The sequence below is a fragment of the Rhododendron vialii genome, chromosome 9a, assembly GCF_030253575.1.
Source record: "Rhododendron vialii isolate Sample 1 chromosome 9a, ASM3025357v1".
NCBI lineage: Eukaryota > Viridiplantae > Streptophyta > Magnoliopsida > Ericales > Ericaceae > Rhododendron > Rhododendron vialii.
Window position 1 is genome coordinate 36,206,228 of NC_080565.1, and position 20,702 is coordinate 36,226,929.

General features: G+C 40.4%; 2 protein-coding genes across 2 annotated transcripts; both read right to left on the reverse strand.

Moving 5' to 3' along the window:
• Nucleotides 1-8,110: 8,110 nt before the first annotated feature.
• Nucleotides 8,111-14,836, reverse strand: LOC131300150 (7-deoxyloganetic acid glucosyl transferase-like). Its single transcript, XM_058325859.1, has 2 exons — nt 14,283-14,836; nt 8,111-9,204 (listed from the first exon to the last, which is right to left on the reverse strand). The coding sequence occupies exons 1-2, from the start codon at nt 14,803-14,805 to the stop codon at nt 8,267-8,269; spliced, it is 1,461 nt and encodes a 486-aa protein (XP_058181842.1). The 5' UTR covers nt 14,806-14,836; the 3' UTR covers nt 8,111-8,266.
• Nucleotides 14,837-16,937: 2,101 nt separating this feature from the next.
• LOC131300147 (7-deoxyloganetic acid glucosyl transferase-like) lies at nt 16,938-19,992 on the reverse strand. Its single transcript, XM_058325856.1, has 2 exons — nt 19,375-19,992; nt 16,938-18,133 (listed from the first exon to the last, which is right to left on the reverse strand). Exons 1-2 carry the CDS (start codon nt 19,895-19,897, stop codon nt 17,190-17,192), a joined length of 1,467 nt encoding a protein of 488 aa, XP_058181839.1. The 5' UTR covers nt 19,898-19,992; the 3' UTR covers nt 16,938-17,189.
• Nucleotides 19,993-20,702: the final 710 nt, after the last annotated feature.

Sequence of the window (20,702 nt, forward strand, 5' to 3'; positions counted from 1 at the left end):
CCGGATTTGAAGAAAAATTTGATTTCTCTTGGAACCTTGGATGCAAAAGGTTACAAGATTACTTTAGAAGGTGGAGCCCTGAAAGTAACCCATGGTGCATTAGTGGTCCTGAAAGGCACTCGGAGGGGAAATTTATACTTCCTCGACGGGCGCACAGTTACAGGAGGAGTAGCCATCTCCAGCAGCAGCTCAGATGATGCTACAGATGACATTTCCCGACTCTGGCACATGCGCCTAGGTCATGCCGGAGAGAAAGCTTTACAAGGATTGGTGAAGAAAGGTCTCCTTAAGGGGGCCAAGACAGGGAAGTTTGGATTCTGTGAGCACTGTGTTCTGGGCAAACAGACCAGGGTCAAATTTGGCACCGCAGTTCATCGTACGAAGGGTATTCTGGATTATGTTCATTCAGATGTTTGGGGGCCCACAACGACAGCAACTTTTGGTGGCAAACGGTGGTTTGTCACGTTTATTGATGATTTTTCACGGAGAGTATGGGTTTATCCCATGTAACGCAAGGACGAGGTCCTTGACACTTTCCTTCGTTGGAAGCAGAGGGTGGAGACTCAGACTGGCAGAAAAATCAAGGTACTTCGGTCAGACAACGGTGGTGAGTATACTTCAGATCCCTTTCTCAAAATCTGTCAGGAGGAGGGGATAGTCCGACATTTCACCGCCGCGAAGACTCCACAGCAAAATGGAGTTGCAGAGAGGATGAACCGTACTTTGGTGACTAAGGTGCGGTGTATGTTGTCCAACGCCGGTTTGAGCAAAGTATTTTGGGGAGAGGCAGACGCCTATGCCTGTCAGTTGATCAACAGGCTACCGTCAGAGGCACTTGGCGGACGGACTCCCATGGAGGTATATTTTGGTCAATCTTCGATTGATTACGATCGGCTGCATGTATTTGGTTGTCCTGCTTATTTTCATGTCACAGAATCTAAGCTGGATCCTCGAGCTAGGAAGGCTATATTTGTTGGCTTTACTCCAGGTGTAAAGGCCTATAGACTCTGGTGCCCGGAGTCTAAGAAGATTATTATCAGCCGAGATGTTACTTTCGATGAGTCGGCCATGCTTCAAACCAACTCTCGAAAGGTTAACACCATTCCAGGGTGTTCAGATCAGGTGGAGCAGTCAGAGCAGGTGGAGCTAGAGGTTCCTGTAGTTCAAGTTCCTACCATTTCGCCACCACAGGAGCACCACAGTGATGTTTCAGATTCGAGTTCTGAGTCTGATGATGTTTCAGTTCCCGAGGCTATAGCGCCAACACAGTCTATTGCTACTAGCCGTCCGAGGAGGGAGATTCGAAAACCTGCCCGATATGATGGTATGGTTGCATACGCCCTTCCGGTTATCACAGGTGTTCCGAATACGTATAGGGAGGCCGTTTCAGGTTCTGACAGTTCTCAATGGAAGCAGGCTATGAATGAGGAGATGAGTTCTCTTCACAAGAATAAGACTTGGGAGCTGGTACCACTTCCCAAAGGGAATAAAGCAATAGGATGCAAATGGGTCTACGCCAACAAAGAGGACAGTTCGGTCAAGGGTGGTGTTAGACATAAGGCCAGATTGGTGGCAAAGGGTTATGCTCAGCGCGAAGGGATTGACTACAATGAGGTCTTCTCTCCGGTGGTGAAGCATGCATCGATTCGCATTCTATTATCTTTGGTTGCGCAGTACGACCTCGAGTTACAGCAACTCGATGTTAAGACTGCATTTTTGCACGGCGACTTGGACGAAGAGATCTATATGTCACAACCAGATGGTTTCAAGGTCTCCGGAAAGGAAAATTGGGCTTGCCGTCTTCGCAAGTCACTATATGGCCTAAAGCAGTCGCCACGACAATGGTACAAGAGATTTGATCAATTTATGGCTACGCAGAGGTATACTCGCAACAGTTTTGACCATTGTGTTTACTTTCGTAAACTTCGGGATGGTTCCTTTATCTATTTGCTCTTATATGTTGATGATATGCTAATTGCATCTAAGAGCAAGGTGGAGATTTCTCGGTTGAAGGCACAACTGAGTTCAGAATTCGAAATGAAAGACCTTGGAGAAGCAAGGAAGGTCATTGGGATGGAGATTCAGCGCAACAGGAAGCAGGGCACAGTTTGCTTATCGCAGACTCAGTATCTGAAGACTGTACTTCAACGGTTTGGCATAGATGGCAAAGCTAAACCCGTGAGTACACCATTAGCCCCGCACTTTAAGCTCAGCGCTTCGATGTCACCTCGTACTGATGCGGAACGAAAACAGATGGCCCAAGTTCCGTATGCCAACGCTGTGGGATCCTTGATGTATGCAATGGTATGTACCAGACCCGATATTTCACACGCTGTCAGTATGGTTAGCAGATATATGCATGATCCAGGAAAGGGTCACTGGCAGGCTGTGAAATGGATTCTTAGATACATTCAGGGCACAGTTAATGTTGGCCTAAAATTTGGGAGAGATCAGAAATTTGGTGATCAGCTTGCAGTTGGTTATGTAGATTCAGATTACGCTGGTGATCTGGATAAGAGGCGGTCAACTACTGGTTATGTTTTCACTATGGCAGGAGGACCAGTTAGTTGGCGTTCGACTTTACAGTCCACGGTTGCACTATCTACTACGGAGGCTGAATATATGGCGGTGACTGAGGCCATAAAAGAAGCCATCTGGTTGCAGGGTTTGATTGGTGATTTGGGTGCCAAACAGGAGCACATCAATGTCTATTGCGATAGTCAGAGTGCCATTCATTTGGCAAAGAATCAGGTGCACCATACCAGGACAAAGCATATAGATGTCCGTTTTCACTTTGTTCGGGAAATTCTAGAAGAAGGGGACATATTGCTTGAGAAGATTGCCACTGCAGACAACCCAGCTGATATGTTGACAAAAGTTGTTACTGGGATCAAGTTCAATCATTGTTTGGACTTGATCAACATCTCTCCGGTTCAGAGCGCCTAAGGGCGCATTGGGGGCAGCATCGGATCTTGGAGAATTGTCGCCAAGGTGGAGATTGTTGACTTTTGAGGCCATGTTTTGGCTCCATCCTATACAAATGCAGACTTGCATTTACTCAGAAGATTTGGCGTGGGTTGCATTGAATGCAATTCACTCTCTCATGTGGGTGATTGAAGTCAAAGATTGGCAGCCTATGAAAATTTCTCAAGCCACGCTCAAATCAGGAAAAATCTCAGGCGTGGATATGCATTAAATGAGACTGGCATGGCTCATGAACAGGGCCTTTCTCCTTTGCCTATAAATTTAGCCCTCTACACTTGTATTTGGTGTGGGAAAATCAAAGAGAGTTTGAGAGCTGCATATGTATGCATTTGTATCAGTCTGTGAGTGAGTGTGAGTTAGAGTGATTTGTAATCCTCCTCCTCCTAAATATAATTCGGCTGCCCCCCGTGGACGTACCCAATTTTGGGGAACCACGTAAATCTTTGTCGCTGTGTTTGTGTGTGTGTTTGTGTTCTGGTTTGGTCCTTAGTTTCCGCAACACAAGGACCCACCCATCCACAGAGTATTTGAGCCTCCAGTAGGACATGGCCAAGATGATGAGGTACTTGAGCAGGAGGGTTTAGAGCAGCATGAGGGCGTAGCGCAGCAGGAGGGTGTGGCACATGATCAGCAGGATCCTCCTCCGCAGCATGCTGAGGATCTTCCGTTGCTGGAGCAGCCAATGCCTGCACACGAAGAGGTAGCCACACAGTTGTTCCCCTTGTTGACTTGCGATCCTTCTTGGTTGCAGTCCCCCCATGGCTGAGTCGGCACCCACGGTTGTGGTAAATCGTCCTCCCAGCCTACCCCGTTTGAACCTGTAGATTGGCAGAACTTGGAAGTAAATCCAGCGCATGAAAATTTTAATGATAGTTTGCTTCTTGCAAAGAGGAAGAGGTTAGGAGGAGAGAACTTGAAGGACATCGAGGTAGTAACCCAGCTTGGTAAAGAGTTGGAGGATGAATGTATGGGAGGCCAACAGGTGGGGGCGGAGTGTGACTCAGGGAAGGAGGAGGATGAGGTGGATGGATCATGATGAGGACATGGACTTGGTTGGAGGGACGGAGGCACAAGTTGAATCCTCGCTTGGTGCCGGGGAGATCACGCAGGCTAGCTGCAAGGACTGCTACCCCAGTTGAGGCACATCCTCGGAGCAAGCGAGTGCGCGGGGCCAAGAGTTGCAGTACCGGGTCCGTAAACAAAGGACCACACAAAGGTGACCGGCAAGGGGGAGGGAAAGGTAAGAGTAAGAAAGTGAGGTGGGGGTGCAAGTCACAGGTAGGGTGGGACATTAGTTTTATGGACTTTGTTTGTTTTATGGACTATGTAGTTATGTTAAATTTCTGGGTTAAATTTTGTTATTGTTACGTGTGGTGGTTTGATCATGGTGTATGGATGTTGAATAGGGATTCGGACTGGGCAAGGATGGCTAGGGATGCAACGAAGTTGTTGGTGAGTGCAAGTCCACCAGTTGGGGGAATACAGTATCCGACACCATGTCAGATTCGGTATGATGGATACCATAGCCGACACTGTGTCAGATACCATATCCAACATCGTGTCGGGATACAGTCGTCATATCCGGGTCCAAATCTCCCCAACTGGCGGAGCGGACTTGTGGTCACCAACCGTGTTGTCTCGCTACTAGCGTGCCTAATTCGCAGGTTGTCCATCCAAGTTGAATTAGGAATGAAATAAGGATGTCGTATCTAACACTGTTTCAGATGGTCTCCGTATTTCGTTCCTAATTCAAATTAGTTTTATCCTTTACGATGACTTGTGGTATTTAGAATTGTACTGCTTGTAGCACATTTGAGCCTGTTTGGACTTAGACGATTTGACTTTGGGTTAGACCGAAAACAAAGGAGACTCTGCAGAAAAAAAAATTCAAAATTTCCTGCTTTGTTGATCAATTTTAGTATTACACTGCATTTGTTAGTATTATACTACATTTGTTGTAGCACAGTTGTTGAGCCTGTTTGGAATGAGACGCTTTGACGTCGGGTTAGACTGAAAACCACTACAACACGAAAGGGCTTTGGCGAGGAAATATGGCGAGGAAAATGTATTTCGTCGCTAAAAGTACATTATCTGCGAGGAAATTGAATATCATCGCCTTTTCTAGCGAGGAAATCTATTTCCTTGCCAAAAGACCTTTTCTGGCAAGAAAAAACAAATTTCCTCGCCAAAAGGTATTTTCTAGCGATGAAAAACAAATTTCCTCGCCAAAGTGGTACATTTGGTGAGAAAATCTATTATCCTTGCCATAAGGTTACATTTGACAACTAAATATTTCGCCACATTTTTTAGGACTCATTAATTTTTGATATATATGTCATTATTAATTATGTTCATATATATTTATATTTTTCAAATTTATTGAAAAATTTATTTTGTAACTTTTCTTATTCTTATTAGCAATGAAAGATATGTTTCTCACTAATTCTATGCATTCCCTTTTTTCCAATTTAAATTAATTGTTAACAATGTTTGTTATTCAAATTGTCATAATATTTATTGTTTGAATAATTTTTTTTTCAAGCACATGCTAAAAAAATGTTATCCCATAGTAGTTGAGTATCTTAAGGTGTAGGTATCGATGATTTATCCCATAGTAATAAAAACTCAACAAAAAAATAAAGTTAAAAACATATTGAAGTGATTTCGTATTGAAAATATCTCCAAGTTAGATCAACACAAATCTATTTTCAAAACATCTATATTACTACTATCTAGGAATAAACTATTTCACAAAAAATACACTATTTCATATCTATTGTGCATTCATGTTGTAAAGAATTCTTTTTTGTAAACTGTACGTTAGTTGATCTGTATTCAATCCAACTTAATTAAGTGATTCTAATGGCATTTCTTAATAACCAGATAAATATGTTAAACATTAATTTCAAATGCAATTTTGTAAGTATCATACATATTTTTATATCGGGACGGTTTAAAGGACACCCAAAAAAATACCTAAAAAAACACTCTAAATCTCAATCTCATAGTTTCCGATCAAATTTTTATGATCCGAACCGTTCAATGTGTGCAAAATGTGATTTTAAGGGTGCCCTCTAGAAATTAGCAAACAAAATGACCGGAAAATGCTTGATTTGAGCAGTTTTTATTTGAACCATTCAATAAAAAACTATTCGAAACTGTTCGGATCAAGCCCTTCCCGGTCATTTTTTTTTCTGATTTCTCACAAGTACCTTTAAAATCACGTTCTGATAACATTGAGCGGCTCGGATCATCAAAATTTAATTGGGAACTATGAGGTGTTTTTTTGGGTGTCCTCGAAACCGCCCCGTTTTTATATATACATATACATATTGTGTGTGTGAGTGATATACATATGGATTGATAAAAAAAATTGTTAAATTTTTTTTTTTTTAAAAACATATTGTCTTTAGTGCTTTTAGGATAATCTTATTTGAATATTTACAATTTTTTCATATTATTATAGAGATGATAAAAAAAAACTTTAAAAATTACTACAAATCTATAATACTCTTTGTATTTGGCAAAAAAAAGAAGAAGGTCAAACTCACTTTTAAACAACAACGTACAGTGATGCCTCTTGTCATTCATAATGTGATATTAAAACATATCTCGAGCTTATGACGACAAAAATCTCACTCCATAAAAGGTAGGATAATCCCATCAAAAAATTAGAATAATAACACATATTATTAGTCTTTCAAAAGTTGCTGCCATATACCAATATAACATGTTTCAACCAAAAAATTATGCAAGTGGAGTGTAATGCAATTGTCCTCCCTTATATATTCCAATGTACATGGGGCAAGGTTCGATTTCCGTAAGCCTCATCCCCCTCCCCAAGTTTCCTATAGGAAAGTGTAGATTAAAATTAACGAATTAAAAAAATCAAAAAAATTATTATGCTAGCAAAAAATTAAATTTGTTCAAATAAAGTTCAAACACTATAAGAGAACAAAATGTCCAAAGACTATAATTAATATTGAAGAAAGTAGTTTGGAGAGGTAAAAGACATGATAAAATAATGATATATACTTAAAAGTTCACTAATTTTACCAGAAAGTGGTGCAGTTGGAAGGTGGAGCGCAACTTATAACTTCGTATCCCAGACGTACAAGGTTTGAATGATGGGGGCGTCACGTGAATGAGGAGAAATTGAGTTCTTTTGGGATCTTAACTTTTTTTGCGAGGAAAACAAATTTGTCGCCAAAACAACAATTAGCAAGGAAAATGTTCCTCGCCTTTTGCAAAAAAATGACAGAATTCACGAATGGTATTTGAGAGGAAAAACATTAGTGAGGAAAAAAATTCCTCGCTAATTTGTCAGAATAGGCGAGGAATTTTTTTTTTCCTCGCAAATACCTTTTGCGACAGGGTGTTTGCGAGGAAAACTAACGAGGAAATTTTTCCTCGCTAATATATTTTGCGAGGAAATTAGGTGCTTTGGCGAGGAAATTGAATCCTCGCTATAGCCTTTTCGTGTTGTAGTGAACAAAGGAGACTCTGCCAAAAGAAAATTCAAAATAAAGTTCGACACACAAGTTTATTCAAAATTTGGTCTGCCCAGCCTAGAATCCAAAGGTGGTCACAGAGCCACAACTGTGGTCATGAATGAATATTGCATCGCAATCAAATTCGGGAACATGAAACCCAACGGTGGTCACAAGTCCGTGATGTCCAATACAAGTCTGCGACCAACTTTTGTAACCCTATTTTCCTTCCAAAAGTTGGTTGCCGCGACCCACATTGGAGGTGGCGTATGTCCTCCGTGGGCTGTCCGGTTTGGGCGCGGCCTATACCTGCGTGTCCTTACAACCTCCGTAGGCGAAGATGTGCGCTGTCCAACATGGGTCCGCGACCAACTTTGTAACCCTAGTTCAATTTTTTTTTCCTTTCTTAATAACTCACTTTGAAATATGAGCCAAAACTTAATTACTTTTTTAAACAGTCAGTTTTGACTATTGTTGTTTTCTTAAACCAATCTATAACGCATGTTTTAGTGGCGCTATAAGGTTGTACGTTAACATGGCGCTATACATATTTATTTATTTTTAAGAACGTAGTGTTCCTTTTTTTTTAATTCGCACAAACTTTACATTTCAACAATATTGCAGTATACGTCAGATGCGTTTGCAAATGTGAAAATTTTACATTACATTACACACATAATAAACACAAACCACTTCACCTACCAACATGTGGCCAGTGTTGGGTGGCATCACAGTATTTCCAATACCCATCCACAAATAATCAGCCACTTCCAAGTTTCAACGTGTAATGCTCAGACAACAATGGATCTGATGTACTCAATCAAACGGTCCAAGTTGCAGTACGACGATTCACCTTCGCTTACAGCTTTTGTGGCCATCTTGGCCATTTGATCTGCCGATTGGATGAACTCATCTTTCCTCACAACCATCACATCTCTCACCATCTTCTCGATTACAACTCGATCACAAGTATCTTTTATATCGAGTCCGATCTTCCACACCTCGCTCACAAACCTACTATTAGTCATCTGATCAGCAAAGTAAGGCCAACAAATCATTGGCACTCCCGCAACTATACTCTCCATAGTCGAGTTCCACCCGCTGTGTGTCAAAAACCCACCAATAGCGCCATGGTTAAGAACCTCTTCCTGTGGGGCCCACCCAACCGTGTAACCCCTTTCCTTAGTACCCTCCAAAATCTCCGCCGGAATCTGACTCTCCCAATCCTTTCCGGCAATGGTGTCCGGCCTCATAACCCATAAAAAGTGTTGCCCGCTGTTTACCAACCCATACCAAAACTCCATGAGTTGGTCCCTTAACAAGACTGTAATGCTTCCGAAGCTTACGTAGATAACTGATTTTGGGGGTTTTCTGTCGAGCCATTCAATGCAGGATCGATCTTCTTCCCAAAAGCTACCGGAAGCTGTGGACGACAGCATGGTGGCGGTTTTTTCCTCTGAGAGTCGGGTTTTCAGGTGGGTGTGGAGGGGTCCGATTGTGAAGAGATTGGGCATTCGGGTCCGGATGTGAGAGAGAACGGGTCCTTCCAACGTTTCGAAGGTGTTGAGAATTACAGCCTGGGCTCGAGGGGTTTGTCGGGTCTCGGTTTTCAGTACTTGGAAATGAAATTCGGATACTTCGTCGACCCGACAGAATCCGGGCAAGTCGCGGCGCCGGAGAAATCGTTCCATTCCGGATACACTCTTCACCAGTAAGTCCATTCCATTTCCTGTGGGAATTCCGTTTTCATGGTATATCTTCACAAGTCTAACATCTAAGAGCATCCACAATGTAATAATCAAAACTAAAAGGTTGCTAAAGTTAGCAATGTTTGCTCAAAAAAGTGCTCACATTGTAATAATCAAACTTAACAACCTCTTAGCAACTCATCAAATTTTGACCTTTGAATAACCAAACTTAACAACTTTTATCAATAACCAAAACTCAATAACCAAACCCAATAACCAAATTCAAAACTAAAAAATTAAAAAACACATCACATTAGAATTGTCTCATCGAGACAAATAATTTGGTGTGGTCGGGTGCGTGATTGAAACTCATTTGCAATTGAATATAGATGCATTGCGTATTGTGGAGGTTTTTTTTATAGAGATACAAAAATAACCAATGTAGAGATCAAGTTTGTTAGGTTTGATTATGAACTAAATGGATAATCAAATGCTGACGTGACACATTTTGGTTATCGATTTTGATTATTTCCATTGCGGATGCTCTAAGATAACATTTACAGGAGGTATATTTTTCGTTTGATTTTTTCCTCAATGTCTTGTTTCAATAATTAAAATAAATATTTATTTATTTTTTAAAATTAAAAGTGATACAATGCGAGCGAATGACTTGTCTCATAAAACAAAAAATAAGTATTTAAAAAATAAAAATCTTAACAGAATGGAGCCTAATTAATATATCGGTCCAACTAACGTGTGCCCAATAAACACACTTTAAGAATGTGAAAGTACAATATTTAAATATTAATTTCCTCCACTTAATTGTACTTTTCTCTGCAACTTTCTTCAAAAGTTAAGGTGGATTTGGATTAAAAAGTTAAGTGACTTTTTTTTTTATTCAAATTTTTTTGCATTTGATTATTTTGGGTCAAACTTTTGTAACTTATTGATTTGTCTCGACAAGAAGAATCGAAAAAGAAAAAAAATTTGATCGAAATTCATAATTTTTTGAATAAAGACAAAAATAAGTCAATAAGTTTTTTTTTACTTATTCTTGTTTTTTGGAAAAAAATACGAGTTTCAATCAAAAAATTTACTTTTCCGATTTCTCTCTGTTAGACGAATCAATAAGTAACAAAAGTTTAACACAAAACTAATAAATATGTAAAAAATTTAAATAAAAACAAAAAGAAGAAAGTCAAAATGACTTCTACAGCCAAACTCCCCCTACCCTATGTTTCTTACTTTAATTGCAAAAGACAATTGTACCCTAGAATGATTTGCTTTTGCTTTTGCTTCCTCTAACTAAAAAGGAAGCCAGGTTTTTTTTTTTTGGCAGAAGAGCACCACATTTTCTCAGTGCACATTAAGATTAAGATAGGCTCATTGATGTTGTGATTCCATTTTTTTAACTCAAGTGTCCGGGCCAGCTTATGTGCATTTCAATTAATTTTTGGAAAATCAATCTCATCGTTTATTTGTGGGAGTCCCAATTAAAGTCAGAGTAAAGTTCTATATAGACTGGCCCCATAGAAGTTAATAACACCTGAAAGGTTTCAAATCCGAAACCAAAATAAAAATATTATATTTTACACGTACAAAAAAAATACTAAACAATGTCCATTAGCTTGAACCCAAAAGATAAAGTCAAAAAGAATATAAACATTTATTGCTCAGTCAAGACTTCCACACCAAAGAAACAATATAAAAACAAAGAGATGAACATGTACATACAAAGTGATGTCCATCTTAGGGAGGATTTGGATTGAAAAGTTAAAATTTTATATTTGTCTTTATTTTAATTTTTTTTTGCATGTATTTGTTTTGTGTCAAATTTTTGTTACCTATTGATTCGTCTCGACGAAAAGAATCGAAAAAGTATAAAATTTTGATCGAAACTCATAATTTTTGTATCTTTTTTACTTATTTTTTTCTTTATTCAAAAAATTATGAGTTTCGATCAGAATTTTTATACTTTTCGATTCCTCTCGCCAAGACGAATCAATAAATCACAAAATTTTGACGCAAAAATAACAAATGCAAATTTTTTTTGAATAAAAAAAAGTTACTATTTGACTTTTAAAGCTAAATTCACCCTTACTTAGTACCAAATACAGTACATTTATACACTTACGTATCCTAGAAGAGAACGACTGTATGTATCCTAAAAGCAAAAGGACGGGTTGGAGGGAAAATTGCCCGCCACATGTAAAATTGGTGCCTTAAATATTGAATTTTTTATTACTCCGTAGTTGAAAAGTGAGGGTTAAAATTGTCAAGTTAGATAAGTATTTTTTTTCATGAACTAGTCAAAAATCTTTTGAAGAAATTAAATAGACATCATAAATAGAAGACTTATTTAGGTGTCCATCTTGGCATATTTGAATATTTATGTTTCAATCCTCAAATTGTTATGTTGTTCCATTATGCCCTTGGTTATTAGTTATTAGCTATATTTACTTTTACATATTCTTAATTATAAGAGTAGGATGTTCCTAAATTTGTGGGATTTTGTTAAAGCCAATAATTTCTCTCTCTCTCTCTCTCTCTCTCTCTCTCTCATAACTCGTGTTGGGTTTGAGTATATATGACGTTTCTACCTCTTCCCTCCTCATGAAACCCTAGCCTCTCCGCCTCTTCCCTACGCCACCATCTCCGACAGCGTCACCAGCCAGACCCGATCCTCGCCTTACCGACCTCTCTCCTTTCCCTCTCTCATTTCCCCTATCAATCGGTGGCTGCTTTCTCTTGCTGTCGATTTGTGGGATGCCTCTTCTATGTCCACTGTGTTGTTTGCTTTCTCCATCTGCCAACTGTGTTGTTTGCATCCACTCTATCGTGGGCTTCCACCTCATGCATAGCTGAACTCCCTCAACCCCACCAAATCCACTAACAAAACCACCTAAGCCTTCGTGGTGGTGGCTCATAAGAAGGCCAGGCAAATCCAGAAGGTATTCGGTGCACACAACCCAAAACGTGTTCATTCTCATTTTCAGCATATCAATTACCTTTACTTTTCTTCTATTATGGGTTTCGTCCTTCTCCGTTCCTGGGTTCTGTCCTCCGCCCCCGTTATAAGGTTCCGTCCAAACATGATTAATTACCTTTATTTTTTTGTCATGATTTTGATGCATGTGTTTCGATTTCTCCAAATTGTCATAATTTCTGTTTATTGTAGTTTCGTTGGGATGATTTTACTATTCGTGGTCATGTTTTGTTTTGTTTTTTTATGTTTTATGGTGATTCTATTAATTTTGTCATGATTTCGGTATGTGTTTCGGTTTCTCCGAATTTTGTCATGATTTTGGTTTATTGTAGTTTCGTCAGCAAAATTTTACAATATGTATTCATGTTTTTTTTTTGTTTCATGGTGACTTCACAAAATTTGTCATGATTTCAGTGTGTGTTTCGATTTCTTCAAATTTTGTAATATTACGTTTAATGTAGTTTTGTAGGGACGATTTTATGATATGTATTGACAAATTCATGGAGGATTTCAAGTAATATATCCTGAAAATTCATCATGAAATGCCATGATTATTTATGATCACTGTACGAATATACGTTCTTGTTTTTGAATACTCCCTCCATCCCAAATTGAATGACAATTTTTGAAATTTGTGTCATTTTTTATTGCTTATATCTTTCAATCTATAATGTTTTTCACAAATTTAAAAACTTTGTATAATAGAACTAATCGAGAACTATCAAACAAGATACATATTGCATATTTTTTGAGATTCATATTGAAAGATATAAGGAATTGAAATTGGCACAGATTTCAAAAATTGTCATCCAATTTGAGACGAATGGAGTATTTATTTTTAAATTTATGGTAGATGTCAGTTTTATTTGTAAATGTTGTTTTTAGATTTTAGGTGAGAGAAAATTAGAGAGAGAAGATTAGGAAAGAAAAAGATAGGAGAGAGAATGAGATAAATTAGGAAAGATAAGGAGGGTGAAAGATTTCAAAGATTAGGAGAGAGAAATAGTAATTTAGGATTTATTTGAATTTGAGGATAAAAAGATAAATTTTCAAACCCTTTAGGATAAAGACTTGAGTATTTATACAGGGAAGGACCCCTATTTAAGTTTCCTTATATTTTGATTGGTAAAAAATACCATTTTTTTAAGAAATGATGATAATCAGAGGATGATTTGCATGTCCCAGCATGTTTCTCCCAAACTCTTGGGCCAAAACCCTCAAACTGATAATTAGAGATTCAAATCAATATGGGGAAATTTAGAAATTGCTACGATATGAAATGGAACAGAGCTAACAGCCCTCTTGGATGGAGGGGCTTCTTGGGAAAAGAGAGGAAAGAGTTATTGTTTCTTGTGAAATTTCTGGTTTGGAGTGAACATTTTTGTGAGAAACGGAGAGAAAAAGACAAAAATAAATGCTTGAATTGATCCTTCCTCTTTCTCATTCAATCTCATAAAAAATGATGAAATTTGGTAATTAATGACTCCTCTTTTATATCTCTCTCTTTCTTAGCATCCAAACTAGCGGTAAAATCGGGCTCTAATTTTTCGTAATCTATACCTACAAATTCTCTCAGACAAACGATTGGACATAGGGGACAGGGTTTGACCACATGTGTGGTGCAAATGATCTCACATGGTGCCACTAATATGTGTACGTGGTGGTGACCACATGTGTGGTGCAAATGATCTCACATGGTGCCACTAATATGTGTCCGTGGTGGTGGAGTGTGTGAGGCTCAGACCCTCAAAAGATTATCATCCCGTCAAACAAAGCCTAATTTGATAATGGAAATGATTTTGTATTTTTTTTTAATGTCATCCCAAGTGTATCTTTGTACTAAAAATATACTTACAATAAAGTGGCATTAAAAAAAAAGGATAGTGCAACCTTTGATAATCATATTTTTTAGAGGGTAATGCAGAGCACCGATTAATTCCTACAATTTCTTCTCTTGCGGTTTTACATTCATAAGCTTACGTACGAGAGTGAATTGATCCGAAGAATTATTAGCTAAGAAAATCAAACCTTAAGACGGAGCAAGCGTCCGAGTCTCAAAACGCATCAAACTTAACCAACCCTTTCCGTTCCCTTTCAAAATATTAAAACTTGAAAAAATCAGGGATTAGTTACCTTTGAGTGGAACTTCACCAGCTTCAATGACTTCCTGAATACAGAAGTAAGCCCAGAAAGCACAAGCACTAATCGTACGGAAATAAACAAGCGGAATACCCTTTTCCAGTGCAAAATCGCCGGCGAAACTCAAAATCCCATCGGCTATGATACACGTCACAGGCCGCCTGTCTTCGGACCTCAGGAAATCGGAAGCCACCATCATCTCCTTGAACAGCGGCCCCGTCACGCTCTGTAACGAAGGCATGATGTCCGTGACCGTCTCGCCGGCGCGCGGGTGGTCTTCGGGGAGGCCGTCGGAGATGGTCTCGAACCGGAACCCGGGGTACCGGGAGAACCGCGTGTGGGTGTCAGTGTGGCGGAGGAGGCGGCTGTGACTGAAGTCGGAGAGGAGTAAGGTGACGTGGACCGCGGCGAGGGAGAGGAGCTCGGCGAGTTTGAGCATGGAGTTTACGTGGCCTTGGAGGGGAAAGGGGAAGATTAGCACGTGAGGTGGGAGTGGGGATTTTTCTTGGTGAGCCATTCCAGCGGAGTTTTGCTTTTCCTTGTTCCTTTTGGTATTAGTGGAAAAAAAATTCAGTGCTGAGCGGGTACCACGTGGAACCCGCTCGCGCATCCGAACCGTCCATTACGTGTTTTAATTTGAGCCGTCCAAAATTGCATCGGACGGCTCGGATGTGCCGAGCGGGTGCCACGTCGGCAATACCCGCTCGGCACTAAAAAATTCCTCGGTATAGTGGGGATCCCAATCGAGAAATGCAAGAGTAATGTCACGAACCTATTGTTTATATTCGTTTTTGGCACCACGGATCGAGCTAGCTGTGATTGGATTTTTTATTAATTCCTTAATTAATTCGGGCCGAAGTTGGGTAATTGATCTTTGGAAAAATATTGGGCCATGGGTTTTTCCTATTTGGGCCCAAAAAATACGCATCCCACGGTCACGTTTTGGCCCAGGAAGGCAGCCCACGGTTAGGCCTATGAAAAAGAGAGGTGCAGGCTTATTAGCCTAAGAAGCGAGATCCACGGTTTGACCTACAAAGAAAACATTGATCTGGCCCAAGTGATGAGGTCCACGATTTTAAGGGACGGTTATCACCCGATGACAGTTGGTTTTTTTTTTTTTTTTTGTATTTCAAAGGCCAATTGACTTGATCAATTGGCCATGTGTTAAACTCACAAGGAGAGGAGATTGTGGGGGTTGTGCCACGTCATCCATGATCCCGTAACTGCTAGAGAAAACTGCCCACTACCATACGTGCATGAAAAGTGGAGTATCATGGGACACATGTCAGCTTGTGGAGCAAAGCAAATTTTGGATTCAGACCTGAATTAGCTTACTGCTATACGTATAAATACAAGTTCACAAGATGAAAAAAGGGTCCAATACAAATCAAAGCTCAATGCTTACAAACACTTTTCTACTTTCAGCAAAGTAGCCTATCGAGTATCTCATGCTCAAACCCCATTCAAACTTACTTCATCAAATAGTTTGGATCTTTTACTTTTCTTGTACAAACTTTATTATCCCGGAGTAATAAAGTTCACGTTTTTACGTTTCATTTCCTATACGACTAGGAAATTTTAAGTCCACAACTAGGGCTGCAAACGAGCCGAGCCGAGCCGAGCTTTAGAGTTTTCGAGCTCGGCTCGGCAAAAATTTAGTTGGCTCGAGCTCGGCTCGAGCTCGTGACGAGCTGCAGGACTCGAGCTCGAGCTCGGCTCGATATGTATTTACGGAGCTCGAGCTCGGCTCGTTCGGCTCGTTTATGAAACAAATATATATAAATATATATATATATATTATATAATCGAGCTCGCGAGCCAATTCGAGCCGAGTTTCGACTAGCTCAAGCTCGGCTCGTTTATGAAACGAGCCCAGGACTCGAGCTCGAGCTCGGCTCGTTTTTGTCTTGAACCGAGCCGAGCCGAGCCGTTATCGAGCCGAGCCGTTATCGAGCCGAGCTTCGAGCCGCTCGCGAGCGGCTCGGATCGTTTGCAGCCCTATCCACAACCGTGTGGCAAACCACGAGCCTCATTGTGATCTTTAACCTTTGGGTTACACGCAATTGCTCATACGTTAGAAGTCAAAATTCACAGTAATCTTTATCAAAAGTTAGGCGCTACAAGTCTTGGCACGCCCGCGTTCAAAGCATTCACGCCTTTGCCAAAAACGAGAGTTTTCACCTATTCAATTTATATCTTTCAGAAGAAATTCTGCAACCTCACACCGCAAACACTTTTACACACGCAACCAATCAAATTGAAGGTCTACGGTTCAAATTCGGGTGACGCCAACCCTTCATTGTTCTCGTTTTGCTCTTCAAAACACACGCACACTTAGCGGAATCCACACATAAATGTGAATGTGTAAAAGTGTTTGTGTAAGTGCATGCGGTTATAGAACAATTGTTGGCCATTTGGTTTCGGTCGATAACTTTCATGGAGGTTATCGTAAAGAATAATTTTCGATTGTTCAAAATAAGATAACTTTGTTATATACCTTGTATGCATAACGAGTTGAGTAACAATATGATTCAATATAGCTTTTGTTTTGAACTAGTTTTAAATTGCATTGAACCATAAATTGGGAATTAATTATTAACTAATTTTACTAATATGGAATAAGACATGAATTTCATGGAGAGTCTCAAATTACTCAATAGACACCGATATTAATAATTCAAGGATTGAATAGGTTAAATTGACATATTGAAGACAAATGGACAGAAATTAAATACTTAAAAGGGGATAAAAGTGAAAATTAGTCTTCTGACCACTAATGAGGTACCCAGTTTTAACCTTTTAATTATTCAATGTCTGAGATGCAATGGATATCATCCAAGGGCTTAAAATAGGGTGCACATGGTATGTTCCAAATAAAGAGTGTGCACATCAGCCACTTGCTCAGACAATCATGGATTTGATGTATTCAATAAAACGGTCTAAGTTGCAATACGACGATCCACCTCCGCACACAGCTTCTTTTGCCATCTTGGCCATTCGATCTGCCGATTGGATGAACTCATCTTTCCTCACAACCATCAGATCTCTAACCATCTTCTCGATTACAACTCGATCACAAGTATCTTTCATATCGAGTCCAATCTTCCACACCTCGCTCACAAATCTACTATTAATCATCTGATCAGCAAAGTAAGGCCAACAAATCATCGGCACTCCCACAACTATACTTTCCAAAGTCGAGTTCCACCCATTGTGTGTCAAAAACCCACCAATAGCGCCATGGTTCAAGACCTCCTCCTGTGGAGCCCACCCAACCATGTAACCCTTTTCCTTTGTACCCTCCAAAATCTCCGCCGGAATCTGACTCTCCCCATCTTTTCCGGCAATGGAGTCCGGCCTCATAACCCATAAAAAGTGTTGCCCGCTGTTTACCAACCCATACCAAAACTCCATGAGTTGGTCCCTTGACAAAACTGTAATGCTTCCGAAGCTCACGTAGACAACTGATTTTGGGGTTTTTCTGTCGAGCCACTCAATGCAGGATCGATCTTCTTCCCAGAAGCTACCAGAGGCCGTTGTCAACGGCAATGTGGTGGTAGTGGTTTTTTCCTCTAAGAGTCGAGTTTTCAGGTGGGCGTGGAGTGGTCCGATTGTGAAGAGATTGGGCATTCGGGTCTGAATGTGAGAGAGAAAGGGTCCTTCTAAGGTTTCGAAGGTGTTGAGAATTAAGGCTTCTGCTCGAGTGGTTTGTCCGGTCTCGGTATTTATTACTTGGAAAAGTGGGTCTGATACTTCGTCGACCCGACAGAATCCGGGCAAGTCGCGGCGCCGGAGAAATCCTTCCATTCCGGGTACACTCTTTACCAGTAAGTCCATTCCATTTCCTGTGGGAATTCCGTTTTCATGGTATATCTTCACAAATTCATCATCTAAAGATAATATTTACAGTAGTATATTTTTCATTTGATTTTTTCCTCAAACTCTATTTTACTGACTAAAATAAGTATTTACTTATTTTTTTTGAATTAAAGGTAACGTAGTGCGGAGAGAATGATTTGTTTCGTAAAACGAAAAATAAGTATTTAAACAATAAAAATCTTAACAGAATAGAGTCTAATTAATATATTTTAATTGATAAGAAATATACCATTTTTTAAGAAATGATGATAATGAAAGGATGATTTGCATGTCCCAGCACGTTTCTCCCAAACTGATAATCAGAGAAATTGCACAATTTCATTTTGTCTAGTCACCAAAAAATTCACTACCCAATGACCAAGGCAATTGACTACTCAAATCCTATCTCCTTTCGATTAAAAAAAAAAAAAATCATTGCCACCCCAACTTGACCGGAAAACTCGCCAAAAACAAACAACTAAATCACAGACTACCAACAAAACCACAAATCCATCTCTCTCACACACAAATATCCACAAACCAAGCAAGGAGAGAACCCACCGGAATCTGGCAAATCAGAAAATCCAAATTTAAAACCCTTGCCGGAAAAATTGTACCAGATCGTAGAAGAAGAAGGGAAGAGAGAGAGGTAACCTTTCTTACCTTCACCGGAGCCAAACGCCGGCGACGACGCCAACAACGCCAAATTTGGTGGTTGTGAAGGCAAGGGAGAAGAGAGAGAGAGGGAAAATCGTTGGGGGCGAGTGCGACAGTTGCACGCCAAGACCGGCGAGCTACTGAAGCGGAGGGCATGTTGACGAGGATGAAGACAATGCAGCTGCGTGTGGGTTTTGGGGTTTGGATCGTCGGATTAGACGAGAACGAAGAAGAACCAAGGCTATTGGAGATGCTCTGAGCATATGTGTTGTGTGTAATTACTGCCTTGTAAATGACAGACAAAAGATTATCATCCAGTCGAACAAAGCCTAATTTGATAATCGTATTGGGGAGTAATTCAGAGCTCCAACTAATTCCTACAATTTCTTCTCCCGCGGTTTCACTCATAAACTTACGTGCGGGAGCGAATTGACCCGAAGAATTGTTAGCTAAGAAAATCAAACCTAAAACCTTAAGACAGAGCGAGCTCCCGAGTCTCAAAAAGCATCAAACCAACCCTTTCCGTTCCCTTTCAAAATACTAAAACGGGAAAAAATCAGTGATTAGTTACCTTTGAGTGGAACTTCACCAGCTTCAATGACTTCCTGAAAACAGAAGTAAGCCCAGAAAGCACAAGCACTAATCGTACGGAAATAAACAAGCGGGATACCCTTTTCCAGTGCAAAATCGCCGGCGAAACTCAAAATCCCATCGGCTATGATACACGTCACCGGCCGCCTATCTTCAGACCTCAGGCAATCGGAGGCCACCATCATCTCCTCGAACAGCGGCCCCATCACGTTCTTCAACGAAGGCATGAAGTCCCTGATCCTCTCGCCGGCGCGCGGGTGGTCGTCGGGGAGGCCGTCGGAGATGGTCTCGAACCGGAACCCGGGGTACCGGGAGAACCGCGAGTGGGTGTCGGTGTGGCGGAGGAGGCGGCGGTGACTGAAGTCGGAGAGGAGGAAGGTGACGTGGACGGCGGCGAGGGAGAGGAGCTCGGCGAGCTTGAGCATGGAGTTTACATGACCTTGGAGGGGAAAGGGGAAGATTAGCACGTGAGGTGGGAGGGGGGATTTTTCTTGGTGCGCCATTCCAGTGGAGTTTTGCTTTTCCTTGTTCCTTTTGGTAGTGGGGATCCCAATCGAGAAACGCAAGAGTAATGTTACCAATGTATATTTAGGTCCGTTTGATAATCTTATTAGACCTTGCGATTGGATTACTAATATGAAGAAACTATCGATCTTCTGTTTGGTAATTCAAAATGAGTTAAAACTATTTGTTCGTTGGAACTAGTAAGGTGGGCTTTAGGAGGTATTATGAATATCCTGGGGGAGATGGTATTACCAATTCCAACACATTCTCATTGCTAATTTATTCTATCAATTCAATTTCATCATTTAATCTCATCTCAAACAAACATAATATTAATAATTCTATCATTCAATCTCATCTCAAACAAACATATTCATTACTGATCTCTTCTCATTTTCAATCTCTTCTCATTATCAATCTTAATCATAATTTCATCTCCTTACGAATCTCACTCATCTATCACTGTTATTAGGGGAGTGCAAAAAATACGTCTACCCGCGGACCCGACCCGACCCGAAGGGTTTCGGGCGGCTTCGATCAGCTGGGTCGGTCGGGTGCGGGTTGTATTCTGGTTAAAAACTATTCTCGGTTCGGGGTTCGGGTTTAAATGTGTTTTACCCGTCGGGTCTGACCCGACCCGACCATTTTATATACCAATACATGTACAGATGTACTCCATCCTACACCATTCAATGCTGCTGTAGGTTTCAAAACAGTAATGCTATGAGGACCGATTGAATCTACCGATGGTATACCGATGTGAGTTGGCACGGAGGGACCCACGCACTCCTATTCTCTCTTTGC